The sequence below is a fragment of the Crocuta crocuta genome, unplaced genomic scaffold (assembly GCF_008692635.1).
Source record: "Crocuta crocuta isolate KB4526 unplaced genomic scaffold, BGI_CrCroc_1.0 scaffold139, whole genome shotgun sequence".
Lineage (NCBI taxonomy): Eukaryota > Metazoa > Chordata > Mammalia > Carnivora > Hyaenidae > Crocuta > Crocuta crocuta.
This window is the reverse complement of record NW_027533258.1, coordinates 11669962-11680913: the sequence shown is the minus strand read 5'-3', so window position 1 is coordinate 11680913 and position 10952 is coordinate 11669962. Positions and strand designations below refer to the sequence as shown.

General features: G+C 63.3%; 1 protein-coding gene across 1 annotated transcript in view; it reads left to right on the top strand.

Moving 5' to 3' along the window:
* SPNS3 (SPNS lysolipid transporter 3, sphingosine-1-phosphate (putative)) overlaps positions 1-10952 on the top strand; it is a 33329-nt gene that overhangs the window by 10452 nt on the left and 11925 nt on the right. Inside the window, exon 8 of the mRNA XM_077746887.1 lies at positions 3017-3206. Coding sequence (XP_077603013.1) covers positions 3017-3206 — 190 coding nt within the window. The remainder of the gene's footprint in view (positions 1-3016; positions 3207-10952) is intronic.

Below are 10952 nucleotides of genomic sequence, written 5' to 3'. Positions count from 1 at the left end.
TGAGGGTCTGCAGGCCGCGTGGGGAGGCGTCCCAGCCTCCTGAGTGTGTCCCCCACCCTCCCTGGGGCCCAGAGGGCGTCCTGTGATTCCCTCAACGTCGCAGGCCGAGCCGGGCGCTCTGCCCACGGCTCCCTCCCTTCTTCCCACCCTGACTTCTTAAACCTTAACATTAGCTGAGCATCTCGCGTGAAGAACACCCTGAGCTATTGTAGTAACAAACCGGATTATTCCTGTTGCAAACGAGGACGCGGAAGATCGGAAAATTAAGTGGCTCGTCCAAGCCACGCACCGCGGGTGGCGGCGGCGGCAGGTTCAAGCCCGTCTGATCCGAAGTGGGCGCTCTTTGCGTCTGGAGACGCCGCTTACATCCCGGAGGCTTGCGCCTCTGCGCTCCTAGCTGGGAGCACCTCTGGGAGCACGGCCGAGGCAGGGAGGGAGCAGCGAATGCGTGAATGCCTGGATCACACGGATCGTGATGACAGCCAGGCTGTCGCCTCCCTGGAGACGAAGACTGAGCCCTAGAAGCCCCCCAGCGGCTTGACCTGGGGACACAGGACTCGCACGTGTCTAGCCTTCCCTGGCTGTGCATCCCGGGGCAAGTCAGTCCCTTTGTCAGAGCGCGAGGCCCCGTGTCCAGACGGGTTCCCTGGGCCACACGCCCTCCCGGGCTCCAGGACGCCCCTTCCTGCCTCGTCCCCTCGGGGGCTGCTGGTGCTCCGTGGCTTGTGGCCGCGTCCCGTCTCCACAGCCACGGTCACGTTGCCTTGACCCGTCGTCTGCCGTCTCCCTCCACTTCCCTCTTACAGACACGCTGGCGATTACATGGGGGGCCCCCCGAATGGTGGGGGTGCTCTCCCCGTCTCAAGGCCCTTCATGCGATCACACTCGCAAAAGTCGGCTGTGCCATGTAAGGTGACAGCCCGGGTCCCAGAGATTCGGGCGTAGACGTCTCGGGGGCACTGCCCAGCCCGCCAGAGCAGGTGGAAGGTCCCAGTGTTGGGGTGCTGTGTAGACCTCAGCTATTAACACGCCCTCTGTGGGCAGGGTAGGCCTCACAGTGAGGGTGCGGCCGGGGCAGGAAGCTTCAGGACACACAGTGCCAGCTTAGCCCCTGGGAGAACGTGCAATGCTCAGACCTGGCCCACGTGGAAGGGACTGTATGGGGGTAGTGAGCTTCCTGCCCCCTGGGGCATGTAAGGAGGTGTTGGACGGCTGCTTGCCGGGGCTCTTCTACAGAGGGTCAGCAGTGAACTTGCAGGACATTAAGGACCCTCCTGGCCCTGAGAGCCCGATCCTGGGAAGATCTCGTGGGTTGGGGGTGGCTTGGAACCTGGGTCTGTCCCCTGCACAGGGGCCAGTGGAGGGCCCTCCCTGAATAATCTATGCTAAGTCTCGGGAAGGTCTCCAGAGCCTGCCTGGGCCAGCTCAGACCAGAACTCCACGGTGGATAGCATTCCTCGGGATCGGGGTCACTTGACTGGGCTTGAAGGCTGGGAAGGTTCGCGGGGACCTTCACGCTGCCTAAGGACACGCATGCGCGTCAGGAGGCCCGGGCCGAGCCCGTGAGGGGCTGTGTGACTTGCGGCAGGTCCCTGCCCTCTCTGGGCTCTGCACTCTCTCCTGTAAACCCAGGGGATGGGCCGCGTGTCCTAGGCCTGGGGGGTGGGTACGTCATCACAGAAGCCGTTTAGACGAAGGGCGGGTTTTGTGAGACTCCGTACCTGCGGCCTTCTTGCGCTCTGGGGGACGGCCCTCAGCCTCCCATGCCGGAGCCATCCGTGCACTTCTGGGAACGTTTGGGCCGGAGGGGACGCTGGCAGCCGGAGGGGGGGTGGGGGCGGTGGTGCCCCAGGCCGGGGGAGCAGGAAGCATGGGCGAGTCCCGAGATCCCGCGGTCATTTGTGCAGAGGGAGGGGTGGAGAGAGAAGAGCCAGATGCCGCACGGGCAGCGGGGGCCGGTCCACCTCCGGCCTGAGGACAGCAGGGGCCACCGATGGCTGGAGAGGCCCTGACTACATCCGGCCTGCGTGCTGGTCAGCCCCACTTTGAGCCCCTTTAAAATTTTTTAAAAGTTTTATTATTTCTGAGAGAGAGAGAGAGAGAGAGGCAGCGTGAGCAGGGGAGGGTCAGAGAGAGAGGGAGTCACAGACTCTGAAACAGGCTCCAGGCTCTGAGCTGTCAGCACAGAGCCCGACGCGGGGCTCGAACCCACGAACCGCGAGATCACGACCTGAGCCGAAGTCAGATGCTCAACTGACTGGCCCCCCAGGCGCCCCTTTGCGCCCCTTTAAGAGGAGGCTTGGGAGGACAGGTGGGCACCCGGAGCCTGGCTCTGCCGCTGCCCGTCAGCTGAGCAACCTCCGTGTGGCCTTCCTCGGCCTCCCCTCCGAGTCTGTCCGCCTGGAATTCCGGGCCGGGCCGACGGGCTGGTCCACTCACACTGCCCTCTGGCCCTCCAGGTTCGCTGCTGCCAGTGTAGACTAGGGCGCGCCTGCTCCTGCCCTCCAGGGACCCACGGGCGAGCGAGTGGCCTTGATGGCAGACACATGGAAGCTGACCTGGGAACTGGCGGGGGTGAAGGCATCGGCAAGGGGACGGAGGAAGGAGGGGATGTTGCGATGGGTCCTGAAGGCTGAGTAGGAGTTCGGTGGGCGGGAAAGCTGGTGAAGAGGGTCCAGATGGAGGGAAAAAGTATAAAGTGCGGACAAAACCAGTGTGGGCGCAGAGGCTGGAGCTGGACGATGGGGTTGAGCTCAGGGTCAGACCACGGGGCGCCACACAGGCTGCAATGAGTTGGCACCAGACCCAGTGGGGGTCTGATGGCTGGTGGGTCCCGGAGTAGAGGGGCGGCCGGAGACCTCCCCCGGGCGAGGCGGGAGTGGAAAGGGAGGGTCCTGAGGAGGGAGGAGGGGAAGGGCCCCACAGCCACACCCCTGTCGGCACCGGGGCCTGAGCCCAGGCCAGGGCGGCCGCACCCCCACCCGGCGCCCACCCCTGCTCTGCTCTTTCCCATCAGCCTGATTTTCGGGGCACTGACTGTCGCGACCGGCATCGCTGGAGTTGTCCTGGGGGCGGAGGCTTCACGGAGGTACAAGAAGGCCAACCCCCGGGCCGAGCCCCTCATCTGCGCCTGCAGCCTGCTCGCTGCGGCCGCCTGCCTCTATCTGGCTCTCGTCCTGGCCCCAACCACGTTCCTGGCCTCCTATGTGAGTGATGCCCCCGGGTGGTGCGGGGGGCGGGGGCGCCCGTTGGCGCGGGCCGACGCTGCGCCAGGTTTCACGTACATTATGTGGACGGCTCCTTCCAGGGCGCTCGCTACCCCCATTTTACAGATGCATAAACTGAGGCTTACCAAGAGTGGCACAGCTAGGGAGGAGCAGAACTGGATTTGAGCCTGAGCCTTTCTGACTCTGAGCCACCGGTTAAGGCTGTGGGGCCTTGTTCCTGGGATGTGCCCTGAACCCCAGGGGGGCCAGGGTGACGGGTGAGGGGGCGAGGCCCGGATCGGGCGTGGCCCGTGCCGGCAACGCGGTAAAGGCGTCAAGCTGATGCTTCCTCGCCTTCCAGGCTCTTCCGTCACACCCCCCCGTGCGCCTCGCAAATGGCGGGGCCCGCGCCTGCCGGCCTTGCTGCGTCCCCGCTGCAGGGACACGGTCCCCCTTGAGCGCCCCGCTCCTCCTCCTCCTGTGAGGCCCAGCTCCTTCTCCAGAAGCCTTTCCAGACCGTTCCACGCCATGTCAGAATTCGCCGTCCCCGCTCGGGCTCCACGCGTGCTTGGGTCCCTCGGGCTCCGGGGCGTGTGGNCGGCCTCCCCTGCCCCCCTCCCGCCCCAGGCCCTGGGGACCCCCACGGCGACACAGACGGCCCTGCACGTGCGTGGGCTTCACCGGGCAGACAAGGTCGGGAGGCAAGTCCCCGGCAGTGACGTCGGCCCCTGCCCACGGCTGGAGCCCGGTCGTGCCCGCGACCTGGTCCCCGAAGTCAGCACTTTGGTCCTGCCTCCGGATCGTGTCCGTCCAGGCCCGGAAGCTGCACTGGGGGGAGGGAGCCGTGGTCGCAGGGTCCTTCTCTGCCCACCTGCGCCCTGGTCCCCGGCGGGCGGGAAGGACGGCCTCAGACGGGGCACACGGTGCCGGGCCCAGAGCTGGCTGTGCCTCCTGGTGCCGGAAGCCCACACGCTGCTGATTCCTGTCTTGGGGACGCTCTTTGGAGCCTGGCATTGGCAACGTGACGCGGTCACCTCCGTCTTCCACGGCCTCCCGCCTGGACCCGCCGCCGGGCCTCCCCGCTGTGGCCCTCAGGCCTGTCTCCTCTGCCTGGCGTCTGTCCGCCCCGGATGCCCTCAGGGGGGCCTCGGGCTGGCCCCCGCGCGCCCCGGGTGACACGTCACGGTGCCCCCGCGTGCCCGGCGCGAGCTCCCCTCAGGCGGCCCGAGCGTCCCCTCTACAAGCCGGGGGGCGGGCGGCGTCCTGGGCCAGTGGCTTCCCTCCCCGGGTCCTCAGGTCGGGTGGGCTGTTAGCACCGTGTTCTGCACGTGCTCCCGTGCATCCTCCCTGAGCCTCGTGGGGAAGGGCTTTCTCACCCCCACTCACAGATTGGAAGACTGAGGCCCGGAGACAGAACACAGACGGTGGGACGGACAGAACCAGAGGTCAGCCTGCGGCTCCACGGCCTGTGTCCTTCGTGCCGCGCTGACCCCGTCGCCCCGGGGGAGGCACGGAGCCCGGCTTACACTAGGCGCTGCTACGTGCCCGGGTGCTTCCTGGCGTCCGGCCGAGGGAGCCGCAGCCGAGTGGGGACAGCGTCCCGGGTGCTGGGGGCCGCGTGGGNCCGCTGGGCCCGGCCCCCCGCCAGCTCTGCTTCTGCCACCACCCTCCTTGGCTCTGGGAGGCGGCTCCTTGGCTGTGTCAGGGGACACAGCTGTCCCCCCCCTGCAGCTGGCGCGTCTCCAGGGCCGGATGGCTCGTCTACAAGTGACATTGCGTCCTGGCTGACGGAGCCGGAGAGCCTCTCCTCTGGGCCTGCTGCAGGGGTGAGGGGCTGCGGGCGGACAGCAGGCAGGCCCGGGGCGCGTCCTTTGGATGCTGGGAAGCGGCTCCCTGCTGTGACCTGTGTGTGGGCCTGGCGTGGGACCCGGCGGCACCAGGCCGGCAGCCAGGCTCCCGCCTTCCAGGAGCAGCGCGGAACCTTCCGGGCCTCCTGAGCAGAAGCCCCTCCGTGGCGCCGTCTGTGCATCTAACCGATGTTCTGGCTTGAGACTCGGGCCCTCCGCCCGACGTGCTGGCTCGTGCCGTCTGCCTCTCTCCGGGACGGGCGCCAGGAGCCCCTTCCTGGTCTGCTCCCCTTCCCACCGCCAGCGACACCGCGGACATTCAGGGGCCCCAGGCGCCTCTGGAACTGAGCCCAGCTTCTCCCGCGGTGCTCGAAGCCCCTCGTGACTCCCCGACCAGCCGTGTCCCCTGCAGTGTGACATCAGGGCGCCTCCTGGTACCCTCGCCCTTCCAGGCAGCCCTCCCTCAGCTCCCTCCCCACCCCTCCTCCAAGGAGCCCTCCAGGACTGCGCCCTCCCCCCCAACTCCTGCTCTCTGCGAGGTCTTCCTTAGGCCACGGTTCCTTATGCTCTGACCCCTGTCCCGGCCTAGGGGCCTGGGGGGCCCCATCTTCNAGAAAGAGACAGTGTGAGCAGGAGAGGGTCAGAGAGAGAGGGAGACACAGAATCCGAAACAGGCTCCAGGCTCTGAGCTGGCAGCTCAGGTCGTGACCTGAGCCGAAGTCGGACCCTCAACCGACGGGGCCCCCCAGGCGCCCCAACAAACCCTTCTCAAGGGCCTGGATAGCGTGTGCTGGTTTAAGTGCCCCGGATTCAGCAGCGGATAAGAGACAAAAACCTCTCCGTCTTTGGGGGGTGCACATCGTCGCCGAGGGAGACGGTGCAGCGCTCGGGATACAGAGGTGGNGGCTGGTGCGGGGGTGGGGGAGGGGGCCTGGCGTTCCCGGCGCGGAGCCTCCCCGGGCGGGCACGTGTGCGTGGCGCTGACCGACCTGCCGGCTTCCTGCGTCTGTGCTCACCCGGGATGTGGCCTCCGGTTTCGGCATCAGGAGAACGGCCCGTGGAACGTGTTGACAAGTGTTTCTTCTTTGATTTTCTGGAAGACTTTGGGAAGGACTCGTGTTCATTCATCTGTAGACGTTTTTAGAATTCACCAGTGAAGCCATCTGGTTCTGGGCTTTTTGTTTTGGGAAGTTTTCTGATCACTGACTCAATATTTACTTGTTATAGATCAGTGAAGGCTTTTTATTTCTTTTTATGTCATTTTTGATAGTTGGTGGCTTTCTGCGAATCCGTGCCTTTGTCCAGGTTCCTGATTCGTTGGCGTGTAGCTGCGGGTAGTGTTCCCTTTGCCCTTTTCCGCTCTCGGTTCCGTGGGGTCGGCGGGTGGGCCTGTTCCATTTCCAGTTTTAGGGACGTGAGTCTTCCGTTCTTGCCGCCTGGTCCGCGTCGCTAAAGCTCCATCCCTCTGCTGCCAGCTTTGGTTTTATTGATTTTCTCTATTGTTCTGTTATCGGCTCACGTTTCGTGGAATCAGTCCAGCTTCTGTGCAGATACGTGTGGGCGCTGCTAGACTGCTGCCCCCTCCCGGCGGGGCTGCCGTGGGCCCGGCTGCTGCAGTGGAGGTGGGTGCAGAAGTACGTGTGTCCCAGGGGGAGTGGGTGGGTCCCAGGAGAAGAGGGTGGATCCCAGGAGAAGTGGGTGGATCCCGGGAGAAGTGGGTGGGTCCCAGAAGAAGTGGGTGGATCCCGGGAGAAGTGGGTGGGTCCCAGAAGAAGTGGGTGGGTCCCAGGAGAAGTGGGTGGATCCCAGGAGAAGTGGGTGGGTCCCAGGAGGAGTGGGTGGGTCCCAGGAGGAGTGGGTGGGTCCCAGGGGGAGTGGGTGGGTCCCAGGAGAAGAGGGTGGGTCCCAAGAGAAGTGGGTGTGTCCCAGGAGAAGTGGGTGGGTCCCATGAGAAGTGGGTGGATCCCAGAAGAAGTGGGGAGATCCCAGAAGAAGTGGGTGGGTCCCAGAAGAAGTGGGTGGATCCCAGGGGGAGTAGGTGGGTCCCAGGTAAGTCTTGAGGGAATTTCCTGATGATTCCATGTGGAGCAAGAGAGAAAGGGGAGGTGCAGACAGAGAGTTAGACTTGGGTCTGGAGCCATGGGACAGGACATCACCCCTAAAACCTTAATGGGTGGAAACTGGCTGCAGCCCACCATGCAGGACCATCATCAAGTTTGGGGGACATACGGGGTCAGCGTCAGAAAGGATGCCCAAGGAGGCACCTGGGTGGCTCAGTCGGTTAAGCGTCTGACTCTGGCTTAGGTCATGATCTCGAAGTTCACGACTTTGAGCCTCACGTCAGGCTCTGTGCTGACAGTTCAGAGCCTGGAGCTGCTTTGGGTTCTGTGTCTCCCTCTCTCTATCTGCCCCTCCCCCACCTGCACTCTGTCTCTCTGCCAAAAATGAGTAAACATTAAAACAACAACAAAAATAAAACGATGTCCAAAGGGGGGCCGAGGAATTGGTGGTCGCTGTCTGCTCCGTCCATCTGTCCACGAGTCCCTTTCCTTTCCCAGATCCCAGGGACCCCACCCGTTCTTCCTGCACCGGAGACGGATCCGACTTCCTGGGAAGGGCACGTGGAAATGCGGGCCTGTGTGCCCACGTGAGCGTGCATTTCAGGTGGATGTATTCGGGTCTGTGCATACCGGTGTGGACATGCGTGTCCCACGTGTGCATCTCGGTGCGCCTTCACGGTCAGGCTGTGCGTTGCTGCACGGACGTGTGTTCGTTCTGTATATGCACGGTGTACGGGGCGGTGTCTGGGGGCCATTTGGCATACAGGTCTGTGCATGGATGTGCACGTATGCATGTGTCAGGGCAGGGGACCATCGTGTGGGACGCACGTGCGTGTCTGCCGCTGAGTGTAGCTCAGCAAAGAGGGATGTGGGGCAGGCACGCAGTACTGAAGCTGGGGCCGGGCTGGATGTGTCAGGGCCGTGAGCTTTCTGGCCTGGGGTCTTCCCCGAGGAGCCCCCGCCCTGGAAGCCCACCTGTGGGCACTGAGGGCTCCATCCCCTCCCTCCTTCCGGATCCTTGGCAGGGAGAGTGGGCTTCTCGGCTGTTAATTAGGATCCAGACACGCACAGCAGGTCTTGGCTCACACCCTCTTCCTTGGCCTCCTTCCCAGAGCCACTGCCCTTCAGAGGAGAAGGGGTGGGTGCTCAGCGGAGGGACCGAGCCCAAGCCAGGGGCTCCCGCCCTGCCAGCCCTGTGGCTGGAGGANGCGAGAGCGGGCGTGAGACCGTGGCCTCGCCGCCCCCGATTCTCTGTAACGTGGGGGCTCCGACCTGCCTCTTGGTGTCACTGAGGGGCCTTCTTTCGTGCCTGTTCTAGTTACGTGGGAATGTGATAACACTCGGTGGTTTCAAGCAACAAAAATACTTATTTTGCTCGCGAATTTGCAGTTTGGGCGGGTTGAGAGCAGGGATAGCTTGTCTCTTTTCTGCTTGAGGTTAATTGGTCAGGACGGGGCGGGTGCCGGACCGTCACAAGCTGGAGCCTCCGGGCTGTGGGCCGGAGCAGCCGCCCATGACCGCTCCGTGTGGCCGGGGCTTCCTCACCGCACGGTGGCCGGCCCCCGGGGGCTCGCGTCTGCAGAGAGCCCGGAGACGCCGTGTTGCCGTGCGTGGCCTGGGAAGTCACACGGCTTCGCTTTCCGGCCTTCTGCTCTTTGCCCCAGCGCAACCGCTTGCTCGGAATTGAGGGGAGAGCCGTCTTTTACGGGGCTTTTGGAAGAGCATGTGAGGTACTGCAGTGGCTGTTTTTGGCTCCTCCCCCACTGTGCCCTGGGCCCCGCTGGCAACCAGCGATGGGGGAGGGGTCCGGGCACGCAGCCATGGAGCCCCAGGGGTGTGGGCCAGCCGGGGTCCCCGGGTCCGCCCTGCGCTTCTGGCTGCACAGGCGAGAAACCCTGGGGTGCGGGTTCCACCCTTGAACCCCTGCTGGGCTCCGAGGGCCCCAAGGTGCAGAGCCGAGTGGGGCGAGGCTGCTGGGAAGCAGGTCCCGGCCAGAATGGGCAGAAACAGTCACCTCATGGATCCTTCCTGAGCTCCTCTGTGTGCCAGGCACTGTTTTAGGCTCTGAGGACCCAACACCGAACGAATCAGGCAAGATGTGCATGTAGTATACTCACCTTGAGAAATAAATGATGGGTTAGGTGGGGTGTGTTCTGTGGAGAATAACAGAGCAGGGAAAGGGACGTGAGGAGGGGCCGGGGCACGGCCATCTGGGCAGCGAGGCCTTGCTGAGATGGGGCACGTTGGGGGCAGACGGAAGGAGCGGTGTGGGCATCAGGTGCAGTGGGAGGAGCGTGGCCGGTGTGTTGGGTAAGCAGGGCGGAACCAGGCAAGCCGGGGAGGGGCAGAGGCCGTGAGGTCAGAGGCGACGGTTGCCTAGAGCCCTGTCCGCAGAATGACCTTGGCCGCCGGTTTGAGCCAGGTGGAACTCACTGCAGGCCTCCTGGCGCAGATGTGAAATGACCTGACTCACGGCGTTGTATCGGTTAGCTGTTGCTGTGTAACAAATCATCCCAAACAATGATTTATTATTTCTTACGATTCAGTGGGTTGGCAGGTCAGCCTGTGTCTCTCACGTGGCAGCCTGCAGCTGGCAGACGGCGTGGGCTGGCACGTCCTCAGCGGCCTCACGTCTGTCTGCTCCTGGGTCCTCCTCTGAGGGGACACGTCCTTGCTGTGCGGCTGCCCCCCTGCACGGCCTCTGAGCTCAGGGCAGGGCGTCCGGAAGGCACAAGCGTCCCGAGGCCCAGGTCAGGAGCCGCACCGCTGCCGCCCCGTCTCGTCGGTCAGAGCGAGTTCCCCGTGGCTGCGCAGGGTGTGGGTACCAAGATGCAGGATGATTCAGGGGCCACTTTGCAACTGACTTCCTCGTGGTTTAACGGGGTGTCTCTGGCTCCGTGTTGTGATGAATCAGAAGAGGCACAGACACAAACAGGGAAACCAGCTGGGAGGCTCCCCCCGAGCCTGGCACGAGCTGGTTTGGCTTGGCCGGGGTGGGGCGGGGCAGGTGGAGAAGTGGTCAGATTCTCGGCGTGTTTTGGGAGTGGAATCAACAGGATTTCCTAGTGGGTTGGTACCAGGGCAGGGCAGGGGAGGGAGGAGCCGGGTGACCCTGGGCTTCTGCCAGTGATCAGAGGCCGAGCTGCCATCTGCTGACCCGGGAGACTCGGGGAGGCGCAGTCTTGTTTCGGACGGGTGGGTCAGGAATTCGATTTAGGCATGTCACATTCACAGTGCCCCCTAGGACGTCAGCTGAGATGCTGGGGTTCGAGTCTGAAGCTCAGCAGAGAGGTCTCGGCGGTCGGGCGCGGCGGAGAGGGATGGCCGGGGGTGTGCGTGGGCATCGGGCGGACTGCGGCTGGGCTCTAAGTACTCCCAGCTGCCCTTGGTGTTAAATGAGGTGATAATCATCCCATGTGTGTCTCTCTGTATATTTATGTTTCTAGAAATATTTTTATTAAACTGAGGCCAGAGAGAGAGAGACACACACACAGAATCGGAAGCTGAAGCAGCTCCAGGCTCTGGGCTGTCAGCACAGAGCCTGACACGGGGCTCGAACTCATGAACCACGAGACCGTGACCTGAGCCAAAGTCAGACGCTTAACCGACGGAGCCACCCAGGCGGCCCGTAGTCATGTAATTTTAAAAACAGGTTTATTGAGACATAGTTCCAGCCGCCCCTTCAAAGCGTACCCTTCATTGGCTTTCTGTATATTCAGAGCGATGCAATCGTCACTGTCAGTTCTGGAACATTTTCATCTCCCGAAAATGAATTTTTTTTTTTTTTTAATTTCCAGTTTTTTTTTTTTTTTTTTGTTTTATTTTTTTCTATTTTTTTT